This window comes from Monodelphis domestica, chromosome 5 (genome assembly GCF_027887165.1).
Source record: "Monodelphis domestica isolate mMonDom1 chromosome 5, mMonDom1.pri, whole genome shotgun sequence".
In the NCBI taxonomy this organism is placed as follows: Eukaryota; Metazoa; Chordata; class Mammalia; order Didelphimorphia; family Didelphidae; genus Monodelphis; species Monodelphis domestica.
Genome location: NC_077231.1, coordinates 288,414,426 through 288,434,743, shown reverse-complemented (window position 1 = coordinate 288,434,743; position 20,318 = coordinate 288,414,426). Strand labels below are relative to the sequence as shown.

At 35.4% G+C, this 20,318-nt stretch overlaps 1 protein-coding gene across 3 annotated transcripts in view; it reads left to right on the top strand.

The window, feature by feature from the left end:
* The window catches only part of ANKRD28 (ankyrin repeat domain 28), a 198,939-nt gene that overhangs the window by 89,067 nt on the left and 89,554 nt on the right, over window positions 1-20,318 (top strand). For all 3 annotated transcript variants that reach the window (XM_007505124.3, XM_007505123.3, XM_007505125.3), the window contains exon 3: window positions 3,529-3,607. In XM_007505124.3, the coding sequence (XP_007505186.1) occupies window positions 3,529-3,607 (79 nt within the window). The remainder of the gene's footprint in view (window positions 1-3,528; window positions 3,608-20,318) is intronic.

Below are 20,318 nucleotides of genomic sequence, written 5' to 3'. Positions count from 1 at the left end.
CTGCTCCCTCCACTGAAAGCCAATGCTCTGAGCCTACTCAAGTCATGACTAGGCAAAAATGTTCCCACTACCAAAATTCACAAGTTCATTCAAGTTCTCATCCAGGTCTAGGAACCCCATCCATGTGCCTAGGTTAAAAAGAAATTTCCTGAAATCACATATGGTCTTTTAACAGATCAGAATGATTAATTCTTTGTAAAAGAAATCACCATGCTCCCCACAAAATCCTCCTTTCTCCTCCATCTCATCCTTCTGACTTACTCTCCCTTACTCACCACATCCACTTTCACTTTTGCTCAAGGCACTCCTCTAATTTGCTCTCATAGGTGCTCAATAAAAAGCTGTGATGACTTAAAAAAAATAGCTGTTGTTCTTTTTGTGGTGGCTGAATATTGGAAACTCAAAGGTTGTCCCTCAATTGGGGAATGGCTTGTGGTATATGATGGTGTTGGAATACTGTTGTGCTATAATAAATGAACAGGATGATTTCAGAAAAGCTGGAAAGACCTACTTGAACAGATGCAGAATGAAATAAGCAGAACCAGAAGAACATTGTATACAGTAACTAATATTGTGGAAATATGAAATGTAATAGACTTCACTAACAGCTGTACAATGATCTGAGATAGTTCTGAGGATTTATAAAAAGAATGCTATCCACTCCCAGAGAAAAAACTGTTGGAGTATAAATGCAAATGAAAACACAAGATTTATCACTTGACTATTTGGGTATATGTTTTGGGGTTTTGGTTCTATATGATTATTTGCTTACAAAAATAAATAATATAGAAATGTTTTGTGTGATAATAAATGTACAACCCAGATTAAATTATTTTTCAACTCTGGTGGGTAGGGAAAAAAGAAGGGAGACAATATATATCATGATTTTGAAAAATTTATGTGAAATTCATTATTAAAATAAGAAATTTGCAGGCAGCTAGGTGGCTCAGTAAATTGAGAGCCAGACCCAGAGTTGGGAGGTTTTGGGTTCAAATATGGCCTCAGACACTTCCTAGTTTTATGACCTGGACAAGTCACTTACCCCGATTGCCTAGCCCTTAACACTCTTCTAGAACCAATACGCTTTAGGAAATCTATGACTTTTTGTAATATGATTCCTATATTTTTGGTATGCTTTTCAAGAAGCCCAGTGATTATGAAATTATTTCTGTTCTTGTTTTCCAGGTCAATTACTTTTGATAATAGTTATCTCGTCTCAACATTTTTTTGGTCTAATAACTTTACAGTAATATTTCTTGTGACATCATTGCATTTTTAAGGTGTTTTATCCCTTCTCTTTTTCATGATATTCACTACTTTTAATAAGGTTTTCAGACTTATAAGCTGTTGATTCTCCTTCCATCATTTGTTTTAGCAGGTCTTTCAGCCAATCTCAGAATCTTTGTAGCTAATCTGTTCAAGTTTCAATTATTGTTAAATTATTCCTTATGTCCATACTAGACATAAAGTCTAGTATGATTTTATTGTATTAGAATATCTTTATAGCATTAACTGACAAAAGTTCTCCAAACCCCTCCACTGTTGTTATGTACATCTCTCAGAACAAATAGAGGGCTACTGTCAGCCAAGTAGAACTTTTGGTCTTTAGCTTGGAGTTTGCATAGCTAAGTAGAAAGTCTGATAATAACTTCTGGACTCGTCCCTCTTAGCACCAACCTTGGTAAAGTACAAAATGAATTAGCTAGTTAGTCATGAGAAGGAAGGGGTCCAATTACAGAGGGAGCAGACACCAAGTTGAGTGATTGTGGACTGTTAAGAGACACAGACTTGATGAAAGCAGATATTATCCCGCAATTGTGATTTCTGGGAACTTCACTTTTGGTTGGGATTGGTTTGTAGGTTGGCAATCATTGAAAGTGAGACCAGTAATATATATGTTTTTATCTTTTTTTATGTGACTCTCTTATTGGAATTTTTTCCTTCAATGTTATTACATAATAATCTTATACTGCAATTTGCTTACCAAGATTGAGTACTCATTTAGTTTCATTGTTTTGCTACTACAAGAAGTGCTGCTGAATTAAATTACTATACTAAATCAAAAACGCCACTTCATATTTAATATGTGTTTTTAATACTTTTCATTTTGTCTCTCATTCTTCCTGTTTCTTACCTCTTTCCTTAGATTTCTTTTTTTTTTTCTTTCTATTTTTTAAAATAACTTTTTGATATATCCAAATGATATTTCAGGCTTTATTTGGTTGCTTGAAGCTTCCCATGAATTGTATTTTTATTCCTTAAAGCGAGTTATGCAAGTAAGTCTTTTTTTTGACTTTAGAACTTTATAAACATTCAATTAGTCTCCATGACAATATACTTTCTTGCCAGAGTTCATGGTCATTTTTGCTCTCTTCTCTAATATATCCTTTGTGGCCTGAATTTCAGAATTTTGAAATTATGAAACTATTTTTATTTGACATGTTTTTGCCGTTTCCATTTGAATTGGTAAAAATGTTTTTAATATGGAATTTATTTCATTATTATTTTGAACAAAATAGATAATAGCATTTCCCACAAATGGTCTTCTAAAATATAAGTTGTTTCAAAAGTCTTGGCACAATTTTAAGTTGTTAATGATGTTTCATAGCTTTAGGTGGTCCATCAATAATAATAGCAGCCCATAATTATTTTTTTACGAATTATAGACCTCTTTCAAAATACAATCAACTCCATAATTGTAACAGTTCTGTTTAGTGGAAAGAACATTGTATTTGTAGCCAAAGGGCCTGGGATGTATTGACCTTCATGTTAATTAAATTTAACGTTCAAAGTCTGAAAAGATATTCTATAAAAATAACAGTGTTGGAAATATCAAGGGAATCAATGAAAAAATGTGAAGGAAGGTGGCCTAAGTGAACGAAATGAGAAAAATGTTGTACAGTGATAGCAATATTTTTTGATGAACTGTAAATGACATATTCTCTGCAATGCAGTGACCTAAGACAATCTCAAAGACTCATGATGCAAAATGCCATCTGCTATCTGAGAACTTACAGAGTTTGAATGCAGAATAAAGCATACTATCTTTCACTCTCTACCTTGGTTTTTTTTTTTTTTTGAGATCTCTACTACAAAATGACTGAAATGGAAAAATGTGATTGCACAAGTAAAATCTATATCAGCTTACCGTCTGAGGGAGGGGAGGGGGTATGAAGGAGGAAGATCATTTGGAATTCAAAACTTGAAAGAAAATTGAATGCTAAAAATTGTTTTTATGTGCAATTGGGGAAAATGTTATTTAAAGAATATTCTGAAAACATATGAAAGTATTAAATTTTAAAAGTCATTTGTATCTAATATATGTTTATTGTGTTTCTAAAAGGAGTTCATTATGCAATAAGGCATGGAATAAGTTCTTCATGTCACATAGGGTTAAAATCTACCCTATATCTTTTAATGACATAGGTTTTTTCTTTTAATCAATATACTAAATTGTATTTATACAAATATATTAAAAAAGAATTTTCTGCTTAAAACTCTTCTCCCCTCTCCCCTTCTTTCTTATAGGACAATGAAAAGAGGACACCATTACATGCAGCTGCTTATTTGGGAGATGCAGAGATTATTGAACTACTTATTTTATCTGGTATGTTAAGCTCTTTTTAATGAAAAGTATATTCTCTAAGTTCCTATTTCATCTAACATTTATCAAAGTAGATTGGGGACAAAATACTCACCACATGACTTGGTTCTTCATGTTTGGTTGCATGGTCAGAAGAGATCAATCCTCTTAATTTTAAAAAAATGCTTGCTTTCCATCTTAGAATAAATACTGTCTTGATTCCAAGGCAGTAGAATGGTAAAGGGCTTGGCAATAGGGGTTAAGTGACTTGCCCAGAATAGCTCAGCTAGGAAGTGTCTTGGGCTAGATTTGAACCTAGCACCTCCTGTCTTTAGTCCTGGCTCTCAATTCACAGAACCACCCAGCTGCTTTGTCAACTTTTTAAAATGTAAGAGCCCTCCCTACTTTCCTTCCTTGCTCTGCACTGGCTTGAATTTGCACTGTTGACATTTGTGAAAAGGGACATAACTGTGAAAATTAGAACATAACTTAGTCCTTCCGGATCTGAAAATTTGAGCTTATGAAATTGAAAATCACTAGATAAAAGATTGAAATGGTTATTTGGTCAAGTTCTCCACATATTGATTTGGTGCTGAGGAAGAGAGGCTGTATTGCCTTCTCTCCCCTACTTATCCGTTTACTAATTGTCAGCCAAATGGAAGTAAGTACGGAAGTGCTAGTAGTGAATTATCTACCTGACTTAAAACTTGTTCCATTGCTTCCCAGAATTCCCTTCCTCTAAAATACCTCATAATGTGTAAGTTGGGAAAATTTACCTTACATTTTCCAAGAATTGTCTTCAGTTTGTTAAATAGTGTTGATATTAAAACCATATTTTAGTCAAATGGAGAAATTACATTAGAAGTAGTTTGTGGTTAAAGAAACAGACATTTCAAATTGTCAAGAGTTTAGATACTTAATTTATTTTTAAAATGCATTTTTGCATTTAAAAGTGTTAAGTAGCAAATCTTCACTTTGTATATAAGTCACATATGAACTTTTTGAATGTTGATACCTTTATGGCAATGAAGTCATTATCTGGTTGAAGCTTTAGTTTCTTTTGAACAGATAGCACCAGAAGTATAATCAGAATATATCCACACGAATATGCCAGTCTAACTGTAATAAACACTACAAGAGGTTGAAGTATTCATTCCAATTACTGCTTTTTGAAAGAAAATTACATTTTAAAAAATGTACTTCTGTCTTTATAATAATGTGAAATAATCAAAGTTACTCTGCTGGTGGTGGGTTTAGTTCTTTGAGGAGGATTTATTTTTATTTTGAACTTAAACCCAAAGTTTAAGTAGAACAGAAAAAGAGTTACTATATATCTCATGTATACCTTGGTTTTCTTTTTGATCTATAATAAATTGAGTATCTTATTTTCAAAGCTGTCCTGTTTGTGATTCTTTCTGGTTTTCCTTCTTCTGGATATTTAAAAAAAAAATTCAGTGACTAACCCACAATCCATTAAAAAGATTTTTTTTTTTAAGTCATTTTAGTCATATCCAACTCTTAGAGACTTCATTTGGCGTTTTCTTGGTAGAGATACTGGAGATGTTTGCTGTTTCCTTCTCCAGCTCATTTTATAGATGAGGAACTAAGGCAAAAAACTACAGGGTTCTGACTTGCCTAGAAGTCACATATCTATTAAGTGTTCGAAGCCAGATTTGAACTCAGGAAGATGAGTCTTTTTGATCAGGCCCAGTACTTTATTCACTGGGCCACCCTGTTGCCCCTTTTTTTTTTTGCATACTGTATGCCTGTCCCCACTTCTTTCAGAAACTTCCAGTTTTAATTACTAGGGCAGCAGTTGAGAGAACAAAGCCTTTGTAATAATTATGTGTAGTCAAGCAAAACAAATTCCCACATTGGCCACATCCAAAAAATGTGTTACTCTCTATTTTGAGCCCATCTCTTCAGTCCAGAGATGGGTAGTATATTTCCATCATGTGTCCACTGAAATATTGTGGTTTGTCAGTCAGGGTTCTTAATGTCTTTCAAAGTTGTTGTTTTTTTTAAATAATGTTACTGTTTAAACAAATTATATACAGAGTTACTGAGTGAGGATGAACAATTTGGAGCATTATAAAAGGCTATATTTAGAAGGAGACACTAAACTGAATCTTGAAGGGAACTTGGGATTCCAATTAATATGGGTAAGGAGAGAAAGGTGCCAAAACTCTTTTTTATATATATACACAGATTTATTTTTTTATTTTAAATTTTATTTAGTCAATTTAGAACATTATTCCTTGGTTACAAGAATCATATTTTTCCCCTCCTTCCCCTCCCCCAACCCTTCCCGTAGCCGACACGCAATTCCACTGGGTATTACATGTGTCTTTGATCAGACCTATCTCCATGTTGTTGATGTTGCACTAGTGTAATCATTTAGAGTATGTCCCCAATAATATCCCCCTCAACCCATATAATCAAGCAGTTGTTTTTCTTCAGTGTTTTTACTCCCACAGTTTTTCCTCTGAATGTGGATAGTGTTCTTTCTCTACATCCCTCTGGGTTGTACAGGATCACTGCATTGCCACTAATGGAGAGAAGTCCATTACATTCGATTGGACCACAACGTATCAGTCTCTGTGTACAATGTTCTCCTGGTTCTGCTCCTTTCATTCTGCATCAATTCCTGGAGGTCATTCCAGTTCCCATGGAATTCCTCCAGTTCATTATTCCTTTAAGCTCTACAGTATTCCATCACCAACAGTGGGACATCTGTATTTGTTCAGTCATTCACCAATTGAAGGGCATCCCCTCATTTTCTCATTTTTTGCCACCACAAAGAGCATAGCTATGAATATTTTTGTACATGTCTTCCTTATTATCTCTTTGGGGTACAAATGCAGCAGTGCTATGGCTGGATCAAAGGGCAGACAGTCTTTTAGCATCCTTTGGTCTTAGTTCCAAACTGCCCTCCAGAATGGTTGGATCAATCCACAACTCCACCAGCAATGAATTAGTGTCCCAACTTTGTCACATCCCCTCCAGCATTCATTACTTTCCTTTGCTGTCATGTTAGCCAGTCTGCTAGGTGTGAGGTGATACCTCAGAGTTGTTTTGATTTTCATTTCTCTGATTATAAGAGATTTAGAACACTTTTTCATGTGCTTATTAATAGTTTTGATTTCTTTGGCTGAAAACTGCCTATTCATGTCCCTTGCTCATTTATCAATTGGAGAATGGCTTGATTTTTTGTACGATTGATTTAGCTCTTTATAAATTTGAGTAATTAGACCTTTGTCAGAGGTTTTTGTTATGAAGATTATTTCTAATTTGTTGCCTCCCCTCTAATTTTGGTTGCATTGGTTTTGTTTGTACAAAAACTTCTTAATTTGATGTAATCAAAATTATTTATTTTACATTTTGTGATTTTTTTTCTAACTCTTGGTTGGTTTTAAAATCTTTCCTTTCCCAAAAATCTGATATGTATATTATTCTGTGTTCCAAAACTCTTGAAAATGATCTGAATCAGATTAAAACATAATTGAGAAATGTTTAACAAAAGAAGCAAAAATAGAAAGCAATATAGATAATGTTAATTTGTGGTTTTTTAAGTCAATATATAGCCTACAAGGATTGGAGTTTGACACCACTTATCTAGGCATTGAGAAAATAGCCTATGGAAAATCATTGAAGTGTCTGATCAAATGTGTCATGTAAGATGAATGGCAAGTAAGTGAATTTGGCTAGAACATAGAGTACATGAAGGGGAGTATGTAAAGTCATTCTAGAAAGATAGGTGAGAACCAGATTGTTATGAACTTGAAATGCCAAAGAGAATTTGTATTGGCAATAGACACTGAAGTTTCTGTAGAGGCAGAGAAACACTGTCAAACTTGTGCCTTAGGAATTTTCTACGTGAAGAAAGAAGAGCCTAGAGGTATTGGAGACAAAATAAGAAGCTATGTCTCTGGACCAATTAAGCACTAATAAGTGTTTGAACTAGGCAATATGAAGAGAAGTGAAGAGATGTAGTAGATATTGTGTGGTTAGAGGTGACTGAATATTTGATTGAGGGAAATGAATTTTAAAAATCATTCAAAGAAAATTGATATTTTTAAAGAAGTCATCTAGTTTTTATGCATCCACAATTAGACTATACTTCTAGGAAATAATAATTTTGCTTGTACTTTTTTGATAGCAAATAAAGGTGTGTCTATGATCTGCTCACTATAGCCATAATAGGCATTACAAAAGAAATGTGTAATATATTCCTTTTCACAATTAGCTTATAGGTTATGCAACTTAATTAAATATTCATTTTCTTTTTTAAAGATATTGGAGATACTGAACTGTCAAAGATAAAAATGTCAGGCTGAAAAATGTGAAAGGACTTGTTTTTACAAAAATATTTATAGCTTTTCTTTCTGTGGTGATAAAGAATTGAAAACTAAAGGGATGTTCCTCAATCAGGGAATGGCTGAACAAAATGTGGTATATGGTTGCAATGTAATACTATTGTGCTATACTGTTGTAAATTCAAATGTAATGGACTTCTCTACTAGCAGCAATGCAATGATCCAGAACTATTATATGAGATAGTTTTATATATGTAATATGAGAAAGAACACTATCCACATCCAGAGGAAGAACTGTGAGAAAAGAAACACAGAAGAAAAACACCACTTGATCACATGGGTCGGTGGGGCTATGACTGGGAAAGTGGACTCTAAAATATCACCCTAGTGCAAATACTAATAATAAGGAAATGGGTCTTGATCAATGGTACATGTTAAACCCAGTGGAATTGTGTGTCATATATGGGAGGGGGTGCAGGGGAGGGGAGGGAAGGAACTTGAGTCTTGTAACTATGGAAAATTATTCTAAATAATCTAATTAAATAAAGTTGAAAAAATACTATTGTGTTATAAAGAATGATGAACAGGATGGTTTTGAAAAGAATTGGAAAGATGTGATCTAATTCAGAGTGAAATGAACAGAACCAGGAAAACAGTGTACACAGTAACTGAAATATTATGGAATAATGAAATGTGATAGGCTTTGCTACTAACAGCAATACAATGATCTAGGACAATTTTGAGGGACTTAGGAAAAAGAATGCTACCCATCTCAAAAAAAAAAACTGTTGGATTAAGAATGCAGATGAAAACATGATTTTTTGCTTGAGTATTTGGGTTTGTGATTTGGGGTTTTGGTTCTATAAGATTATTCACTTATAAAAATGAGTAATATGGAAAAGTCCCTTCAAACCCTAAACCCAGAGATTGATGAGGATCCTGTAATGACTACTACTATTGTTACTTTTTAGTTTCTTTATAATTATAATTGTTAACACATAGACAAATCATGACTAAGATTAAATCTCTTAAATATCTATGCCTTTTTTTTTTTTTAATATGGCCAGTGTAGTATTGGAGCGAATTAATCCAAATGTGTTATATCAGGTTGGAGAAACTGGAGCCATCATTCTCATTGCAAATAGTAGTTCTATCTATATCTATATCTATCTCTATATATATCTTTTTAAAATCTCAAGTTGGTTCATGGATTTCCTTTTGTGACAAGGAAATCACTTTAAAAGACTTGATATACATTAATTTAAGGTCGCCAAGGAATTCAGCTATGTAATTCCTAAATGAAACTCAAGTCAGCAGTCAACCTTTAATGGAGTTTTTAATTACAAACAGGAGGTGGGGGGAGGGGGAGGGGGAGGAGAGAGAGGGGGGAGGGGGAGGGTTCTCACATCTACCAATCACTGTCCATGTCTTCCCTGTGCCAATGGTGGCTCTAGCTTAACCCAGGACCGCCCAGAGGTCTGTGGCTTTGCACATGTATGTTGAAGGTCATATTCTCAAATAATTAAATCTTGATCCTTTGCTGCAGCCCTTCCTAAATCCTGTTACCCTGAGTAGGGTGGAGATTGGAAGTTCCAAGACCTGGTTCTGTCATTCCAAGTATCTCTATTGTATCAATTCTAAAATCAATCATGACTCAAAGAACTTCCTGTTCTATGTTTAAGCATAGGTCAAATCCCTTTCCATTGTTCAGCAAAAGGTTTCTGTCCTAAAGCAGTCCCAAGTAGGGAGGAGAAGGAACCTCCCATGCCAATGGGGATCACATTCCAATAGAGTTCCCACTATCAGTAGGAAATTCCCTACAAGCATGAAACCTTCCAATGGTGAAATTTCCAACATTCACAAGTCTAAGAAATTTTAAGGTTTACACTTTTGCATTTTCATTCCTCCCTTTAGAAAATTCACACAGTGAATAGAGGGCTAGTTCTGGAGTCAAGAAGACCAAGGGTTTAAATTTGACCTTAAATGATAGTAACTAGATCTGTGATGCTTGGCAAATTCACTCATCTTCTCTCTGCCTCAGATCTCTTACCTGTAAAATGGGGAAATAATAGAAATTACCTCCCAGGGTTTTTGTAAGAACAAATGAGATAATATCTGTAAAGTGTTTAGCATCATGCCTGGCACACAGTAGGTGCTTTATACAAGTTTCCTTCCTCTGGACTGAAATAATTTCCATCAGAATTACATTATTGAAAACTTATTCTTCTTCTGTTAACTGTGTATAGAATTTGGAGTAATATGATTTTACTTCTCTTTCTTCTGAACCCTCTGAAATATACTCTCCCAAAACCTGGAATGCAAGTCCAGATTGTGCCTCATTTTCTTCTCTATCATAAATTATAAAGTAGTCTTTTTCCCACAAAGATGCCATTACTTCTTCCTTGTTGGTGAAAATCAGTTTACAATAGTAGTTCCCACTGTTAAATTTCTCTCAAGTTTTGAAGGATAAAATTATTAGCAGCTCTTCTTTTGAAAGTTCTAGTAGATGGATGATTTCATCTTTCCATTGAAGGAAATCTATAGAGTATTCTGATGATAATATTGTTTCTCTTTCTGCCTTCCATTGATATTTACTGGAAGCAGGGAATTTTGGATTCATGAACTTAAAAAAAAACTTTAGATAACTATTTTTTTTTTATATTTTGTTTCCACTTTAATCCAGTATGTTTTATTTTTATTCACATTAAAATAGGATTCTGAGGAGGGGTGCATAACCTTCACCAGATCCTGCCAAAGTGGTCCAGGACATAAAAAAAGACAAAGACTTCATGACCTTAAAGATTGTTCTCTCTGCTTTTAGAATTTCCTTAAATAAGTATATCTTTCTGTACAGTGCTTTCCAGGACTCTCCTACCCTTCAGGCATGTTTTGTTTTGTTTTGCATGAGCCATATTCCCTTCTTAGATTCATTTCCACAGTTTCAATGGTACAAAATCAAATTTGCCTCTTTGCATTAAGATGTCTAATTTACTTTTTTTGATACCTATATACTATATGTGTAATCAACAAGTATTTATTAAAGGCCTATTATGTGTCAAGTACTGTACTAGACTGGGCATACAAATGCAACAAATTTGAAACAATCCTTACTCTTTTTTTTTAACAATATTATATTTGGTCATTTCTAAACATTATTCATTAGAAACAAAGATCATTTTCTTTTCCCTCCCCCCCACCCCCCCATAGCCAACATGTGATTCCACTGGGTATCACATGTGTTCTTGATTCGAACCCATTTCCATGTTGTTGGTATTTGCATTAGAATGTTTATTTAGAGTCTCTCCTCAGACATGTCCCCTTAACTCCTGTAGTCAAGCAGTTGCTTTTCATCGGTGTTTTTACTCCCACAGTTTATCCTCTGCTTGTGGATAGTGTTTTTCTCCTAGATTCCTACAGATTGTTCAGGGACATTGCATTGATACTATTGGAGAATTCCATTACATTCGATTGTACCACAGTGTATCAGTCTCTGTGTACAATGTTTTCCTGGTTCTGCTCCTTTCGCTCTGCATCACTTCCTGGAGGTTGTTCCAGTTCACATGGAATTCCTCCACTTTATTATTCCTTTTAGCACAATAGTATTCCATCACCAACATATACTACAATTTGTTCAGCCATTCCCCAATTGAAGGGAATCCCCTCAATTTCCAATTTTTGGCCACCACAAAGAGTGCTGCTATGAATATTCTTGTAACAAGTCTTTTTCCTTATTATCTCTTTGGGGTACAAACCCAGCAGTGCTATGGCTGGATCAAAGGGCAGACAGTCTTTTATTGCCCTTTGGCATAGTTCCAAATTGCCCTCCAGAATGGTTGGATCAATTCACAACCCCACCAGCAATGAATTAATGTCCCTACTTTGCCACATCCCCTCCAGCATTCACTACTTTCTATAACTGTCATGTTAGCCAATCTGCTAGGTGTGAGGTGATACCTCAGAGCTGTTTTGATTTGCATCTCTCTGATTATAAGAGATGCAGAACACTTTTTCATGTGCTTATTAATAGTTTTGATTTCTTTGGCTGAAAACTGCCTATTCATGTCCCTTGCCCATTTATCAATTGGAGAATGGCTTGATTTTTTTGTGCAATTGATTTAGCTCTTTGTAAATTTGAGTAATTAAACCTTTGTCAGAGGTTTTTCATTTTGTGATTCTTTCTATGTCTTGCTTGGTTTTAAAGTCTTTCCCCTCCCAAAGGTCTGACATGTATACTATTCTGTGTTTATCCAATTTACTTATGGTTTCCTTCTTTATGTTTAAGTCACTCACCCATTTTGAATTTATCTTGGTGTAGGGTGTGAGGTATTGATCTATTCCTAGTCTCTCCCACACTCTCTTCCAATTTTCCCAGCAGTTTTTATCGAATAGTGGATTTTTGTCCCAAGAGCTGGGATTTTTGGGTTTATCATACTGTCTTGCTGAAGTCATTTGCCCCAAGTCTATTCCACTGATCCTCCTTTCTGTCTCTTAGCCAGTACCAAATTGTTTTGATGACTGCTGCTTTGTAATATAGTTTGAGATCTGGGACTGCAAGGCTCCCTTCCTTTGTATTTTTTTTCCCATTATTTCCCTGGGATATCCTTGATCCTTTGTTCTTCCAAATGAACTTTGTTATGGTTTTTTTCTCAATCAGTAAAGACATTTTTTGGAAGTTCAATGGGTATGGCACTAAATAGATAAATAAGTTTGGGTAGGATGTTAATTTTTATTATATTGGCTTGTCCTACCCATGAGCAGTTAATGTTCTTCCAATTGTTCAAGTCTAGTTTTAGTTGTGTTGAGAGTGTTTTGTAGTTGTGTTCATATAGTTCCTGTGTTTGTCTCGGGAGATAGATTCCTCAGTATTTTATTTTGTCTAAGGTGATTTTGAATGGGATTTCCCTTTCTAGTTTTTGCTGCTGAGCTGCATTGGAGATATATAGAAATGCTGATGGCTTATGCGGGTTTATTTTGTATCCTGCAAAAAAACAATTTTGCTAAAGTTGTTGATTATTTCGATTAGCTTTTTGGTTGAATCTCTAGGATTCTTTAAGTAGACCTCATGTCATCCGCAAAGAGCGATAACTTGGTCTCCTCCTTGCCTATTTTAATGCCTTCAATTTCTTTTTCTTCTCTAATTGCTACTGCTGGAGTTTCTAGTACAATGTCAATTAGTAGAGGTGATAATGGGCATCCTTGTTTCACTCCTGATCTTATTGGGAATGCATCTAGTTTATCCCCATTGCAGATGATGTGAACTGATGGTTTTAGATATATACTGTTTATTATTTTTAGGAACGATCCTTCTTTTCCTTTGTTTTCTAGTGTTTTTAATAGGAATGGGTGTTGTATTTTATCAAAGGCTTTTTCTGCGTCTATTGAACTAATCATATGTTTTTTGTTGGTTTGCTTGTTGATATGGTCAGTTATGTGGATGGTTTTCCTAATATTGAACCAGCCCTGTATCCCTGGTATAAATCCTACTTGATCATGGTGGATGACCCTTGTGATGGCTTGCTGGAGTCTTTTTGCTAGTATCCTATTTAATATTTTTGCATCTATATTCATTAGGGAGATTGGTTTATAATTTTTTTTCCTCTGTTTTTGACCTGCCTGGTTTTGGAATCAGTACCATGTTTGTGTCATAAAAGGAGTTTGGTAGAACTTCATCTTTGCTTATTATGTCAAATAGTTTGTATAGTATTGGGATTAACTGTTCTTTGAATGTTTGATAGAATTCACTTGTGAATCCATCAGGCCCTGGGGATTTTTTCTTAGGGAGTTCTTTGATGGCCTGTTGGATTTCATTTTCTGATATGGGATTATTTAAGAATTCTATTTCTTTTTCTGTTAGTTTAGGCAGTTTATATTTTTGTATATATTTGTCCACACAGCCTAGATTGGTGTATTTATTGCCATATAATTGGGCAAAGTAATTTTTAATGATTGCCTTAATTTCCTCTTCATTGGAGGTGATGTCCCCCTTTTCATCTTTAATGCTGTTAATTTGCTTTTCTTCTTTCCTTTTTTTAATTAGATTGACCAGTACTTTGTCTATTTTGTTTGTTTTTTCATAGTACCAGCTTCTAGTCTTATTTATTAGATACAATCCTTACTCTTAAGGAATTTACATTCTAATAGGAGATATGTATGTGTGTTTATGTAATACATGTATATATGTATAAGAAGACATGAATCTACATATACAGAATAACTATAAAGCAAACAAAATAGGAAGTAGTTAGATATAAGGTAGCTTGAGGGTGTCAGATCAAAGGTTTGGAGCAAATAAAGACCTCAGAGGTTATGTAATCCACCCCCCTGCATTTATAGACAACTGAGGCTCAAAGAGGTGGGAAGTTACCTCATGATACCAAACAGATGATATTCAACTGACTTCAGGATATGAACCCCTAAGTCTTCTGATTCTCCACTTTAGTTCTTCATGTATCCTAAGAGACAGTCTTCTACTTTGAAAGAGGCAGGATTTAATATATTTCTGTGAAAACTACCCCTTTTTGTTACTAGCTAATTATAGGACCTAGTATGGCATTTCTCATGCTCTTGTGTATTTAAAATGACTTCTGTCATTTGCTATAATCATAGCAATTATGGTGGTATTTCTGTGGTGAATCTATTTAATAATTTCTATTTCATAAGCTTAGGTTCCTATAATTCTAGAATAAAAAAAAAGTATTGGACCTTGTTCCAACTGTTTTGATGAAACTGGGGCCTAGAGAAACTGAAATGGCTTATCCAACTTGCATATAACCTAGCCTGTAAAGAAGAGCAAAGATATATTTTTTTTTAAACTTCAGGTTCTCTAAGAAGTGTATTGTAAAACTTCGTGGTTGAAAAAAGGATTGAGCAATTTCTAGTACACTGAAAGCCAAGGCAATAGGAACCATTTCGCTTTTTTTTTTTTTTGCAAAAAGTGAGTTTCTAGAGAGCTAGATTAAAAGGCAAGAAATAAGATAACAAATAAAAGAGAAATGCATTTTATGAGTATAATTCTTCATTAGTCTCTAAAAACTTAGAATTATAAAGGAGATAGACTTTCCACTGAGCAGAGTTGGTAGATAGCTTTAGCAGTTTTGACATTAAGTACTGTGCAGAGTTTGGAGTGGCCTGCCACTGTGGGAAAGAGGGTGTGCTGAAGGCCAGGAGACCTTCTCTTTTCACTATTCTGGGGTACCTTGTTTTAAAGCTTTCTCTTGCCCTCTCCTACTTTCTAGCACAACGGCACATTTTTGCCCAACTTTCATGATCCTCTTCCATCTGCTTTCCCACTTTCTCTTATTCTTTCTTCCATGCTACATTGGTAGCAAACAAGCTGCTTATGACATTGCTGTTTTGATGTATTGAAGAATGGTTTTTCTAAATTGTGTTAATTTGTCAGGAAAGAATGTATCATTTTTCTTATTTAATATAAATAATGCTTTTTCTCAATTCTATTTGAGTATACATCAGATCAGCTTTCTAAAATAGGTCTTTGATCTCATCTATGTGGATACTCCAGCATGGATTGTAATCCCATAGAATTCTGGTTACGATTTGTGACTTTTATTCATGTTTTTCCCTTAAATCCTTCTTGGAGAGATCAATCATTTCGGTTCCCATTCTATTCCCTTCTTGGGGTATGCCATTTGGTCTGGGTTTATTCCACTGTTTTTAGTAATCCTTAGACTCCACACCACAGTGAGAAGTCCCCAAATTATCTTAGTCATCTAATACTGAATATTCTTTTCAGTTAAAGACCTGGCAACTAGCTGTTTAATGAGCATACTCTCCTGAAGAAGATAGACAGTTACAGGTATTATATTACAACACAAGACGAGAGAAAGGCAGCAGAGCCAAAAATGAAAAAACAAAAAACAAACCCAAGTTTCCCAAAAACTTGGCCTGGTACTCTTAAGGTGAAATATCCCAAGAATATCTGTAGATTCAGGGAGGAGCAGAAGAGACACATGTGAAAAGGAAGATTTTTTTTAAAAAAACATTTTAAATTTTTGATTACTGGATTCACTACATTTGGAGTGATTTTATTGATCTTTGGATTCCCTAAAATTTTGAATTTTTTTTTCCCCCCAAGATTTGGGTGTTGTATGATTTGATGTTCTCATTAGAAAAGAGATGTTGAAAAAATGTGCTTTGGATTCCTTTAGATTGAGTGTTAGCAGTAATATACATCAGTGTATTGGACTATTTTTCTGAATTGATTTTTTTTTCTTCTCCACAAAATCCACACCAAAAAAAAAAAAAGGCCACTCACTAAAAATTCAATTTACAGTTCACATAGGAAGTATACCAAATGGCCTTTTAGAGTTCTGTTGTCAAATTCTTAGTTATCAGTGCATATATTGTCTATTGCAAAATATATAAGGCACCGAAAAGGAGCAATGATTTGTCCATATAATTAATGGGAAGTGTATTGAGAAATTGAATAGAAATTTCAAGTTAACGCATTGTTTCCAAAGTATGTTTTTATTGATATTTTGTTTTTTTTTATATCACATTCAGAATATATTTTCTGTCACCTACATCAAAGATTTCAAAATAAACTGAGAAAAAAACAGTTCAGCAAAACAGAGTATATGATAGATATAAGTAGGCTGCAGCTTATTCTCACCTATAAATTGTAAACAATTGTAAATTGATATGAAATATTATTTTATGTGGCCTGAAAAAAGTGAGGTCATCATATGGTCAGACCGAGATAACAAATGGACACCCCACATATGATATGGTTAATCACCTGTGGCAATTAAAAAAATAGATGAAAGAAAAATGTTTCACACAGGCTTATAGAGGGAATTTTTTGGAAGATATGGACAGTGTTAAAGAGGATAAGAATTGTATTTGGGTTGTCATATGCGCTCTTAAGAGATCACAGATTCATTGAAGTAAAAAAAAAATACCCAGCTTTACAACTCATACACACATACAAACATACACATTTTACATACATAAATAAATATCTATGTATATGTGTGTGTATATATAATATTATTAGCACCCTCTCATCCTGGCTACCCTGTTCTCCAGGCTTTTTCTGACATTCTCTCCTGACTCTCCTCTTACCTTTTAACTCGGTTTCCTTGGCTGGCTCATTATCCAAATCATGATACCTATGGTGTCATCAGTGTTTCCCCAAGGCTCTTTCCTAGGCTTCCTCCTCTTTTTATTCTCTCTCTCGAGGACCTTGTAGTTCCCATGAGTTTAATTATCAATTCTATGCTTATGACTCCCAGAGATATATATCCAACCCCATTTCTCCCCTTAGCTTCAATCCTACATTACTAGTTGCTTATTGGACATTTCTACCTAGGTAACCCAGTATTGTTTCAACCTCTAAAGTTCAAAATTAACTCATTAACTTCCTCCTCAAACTCATTCTTCCAGTCTTCCTTATTCCTAGCATAGGTATCACCATTATTTGAGAAATCTTGATGCTGTACTCAAGGTCTCAGTGTCCTTCATGCCATACATCCAGTTATTTGCTATATTTTGCTGTTTCTACTGCTGCATGTTTTTACATAGCATTAATTTTAGTTTCTCCTACCTAAATTATTGCTACATGTGCCTAGATGCAATTCTATTCCTACTTTATTCTCTCAGCCCCATTGCTACCAAAGTGATTCTCCTCAACATAGCTCTAACCATATTACTACCCTACTCAGTAAACTCTAGTAGCTTCCTAATATCTCTAGAAGCAAATTAATAAGTTATTTAGCTTTTAAAGCCCTTTACAAACTTGCCTAACCTATCTTTCCAGCCTCATTTTTCATTCTCTTCCTTCAACATAGCCAAGCTGACTTTCTCTCTGTTCCTCACACAAAACACTCCATTTCCTGTCTCCATATCTTTGTATGGACTGTCTCCCATGCCTGGCGCAGACTACCTTCTCTTTTTTGTCCCATAAAATCTCTCCTCCTTCAAGATGTGGTTCAGGAATCACTTCTTATATGAATGAAGCCTTTCCTTATCCTCCCCAAACTGCTAGTGCTTAGCCTCCCAAAATACCTTTTCTTTAAGTACTCTGTATTTATTCTCTTTATTTTTATTCTGATTATATTAAGTCCTGTTATAAGCTTTTTGTTAGTAAGAATTGGTTCATTGTTTGTGTCCCTGTTACCTGGCATAATGTAAGTGCCTAATAAATGAATTTTAATTATTTGATAGTATGAGTACAATCCCTTTCTTTATAGATAAAGAATCTGAAACTCAAAAGATATTAAATGATTTGGCTACACTCCAATGGCTGATGAGTGGTAGAACCTGTGTACTTGAATTCAAGCCCAGTAACTGTATACTGACCTCAAAAACTAGAAAGTCTAAAATGGAAGTGGATGTTTCTGCTTCTAGGAAAAAAAGATGATAAGTGGCACAATAGCTACATAGATTTTTTTTTTTTTTGTCAGCAAAGATAACCTTCCTAGCAGGTGCTTTATAGATAATACATTCCAGTAAGAATATAGACTTAAGCTTATACAATTGAAAGCTGGAACAGTTCTCAGAAATATAGTCCAATCTCTTCTTTGGGGCATGAGAAGGAACTGAGAACCAGAGATATTGTGTCATTTGACCAAGGCCCAGAGGTTTTAGGATAGAACAGGAACCTAGCTCTAATGATTCTTCTGGCTTTTCCCACCAGATCACAAAATCTCCTACACCAATCTATTCATCATTGTTTCACAGTCTATGTGCTAACCCAAAGCATATTTCTACATCTTTTACTAAGTAATTGAAAACATTGCCTTCATGGCTGTGCCCCAATAATATTTCTTCTGTGGGTATCAAGAGAATTACGAATTTCCTTGAAAAGGAAACAGAAAAAGGACACCCATTATTAAAAATAGTTTGCTGTCCATAGACATGGTGAATGGCTAAACAGCTGTGGTATGTGAATGTATTTTAATATTACTGTGCTGTAAGATCTACGTGAACTGATAGAGTGAAATAAATAGTCAGGAAAACAATTTACTCAATGAATACGATTACATAAGTGGAAAAAACAACAGTTACTGTGTACAGTGTTCTCCTGGTTCTGCTCATTTCACTCTGTGAAATCAGTTCGTGGAGGTCTTCCCAATTTTTATGGAAATCAAGCAGTTCATCATTCCTTGTAGCACAATAGTATTCCATCACCATTATATACCATAATTTGTTTAGCCATTCCCCAGTCAAGGGATACCCCCTCATTTTCCAATTTTTTGACACCACAAAGAACACAGCTCTAAATTTTTTTGGCCAAACATTTTTTTTATCTCTTTGGGCTACAAACCTAGTGAGTGGTATTGCTGGATCAAAGAATCCTAAATATTTTAGAGAATTTTTCCATCAAATACATAATCACTCAGAAATATTTGCCTTAAGTATCCCTCATCAGAAAAATCATGTGTGGGGGCGGAGTCAAGATGGTGGCTTAGCAAGCAGCAAAAGTTCAGACCTCAGAAAACCCTTCCTTACAGATTACAGACTGAATGCTCCTAGGGCACCGAAATTCAAACTGAACAACAGGACAGAGGTGGGGAACCCTCCTTCTGGACTCAAATCAAAAGGTACGCCCCCCAAAAGCCAGAATCCGAGAATACTCGGGTCTAAGGGGAAGACAGAGGGAAGGTCCCAGGGACCCCTCCCCCTCTGAGTGGGCAAAGGTGCTGATTTGGAGGGTCTACCTTATGAGCAGCCGGGCGCCGGGCTCGGAGCGTCCAGCGGGGATGAAGCCAGGGAGAGACCGGGCCATGGCTGGGTCCCTCCATCTGGCTCCAGTCTCACCGTTGCCTTGGGGCACATCCAGACCAATCCAGTTGAACCTAATCCCATCAGGACTCCTCAGAGCTCAGGGAGGCAGGCAAAGGCACTGGGGAACCTTGAGGACAGCGGAGAAGCAGCTGGAGAGAACTGGAGAGAGCCTGGGTGGCCCAGCCTTCCAGGAGTCTTTGGCCTCAGAGCACATATAGCCCAACCCAGTTGAACTTAATCCGATCAAAAGCCTCCAGGGGACAGGGAAGCTAACATTCCTCCCCTAGAGACTGTACCAAGAGATATGACAAAGCTCCAAGAGGGGAGACTGACAGCCCCAAAACCCCAAAAAAATAAGAGGAGCAAGAGCACAGACAAATACGGGGAGCAAAGGAGGGGTAAACTCAAGCAAACAACAGAAAAAGAAGAAAGAAATTACAATAGACAGCTTCTGCACAGGTAATGAGCAAAGAGCGAACGAAACAGGGGGAGGGATCAGCAAAGAAAAAATCAGAAATCCCAGTGAATTGGATACAGGCTTTGGAAGAACTCAAAATTTTAGGCTTTGGATACAGGCTTTGGAAGAACTCAAAATTTTAGCAGATGAAAGATGACCTCCAAAGAAAATCAGACCAAAAGGAAAAGGATGACCAAAAAACTAAGGATGAAATCCA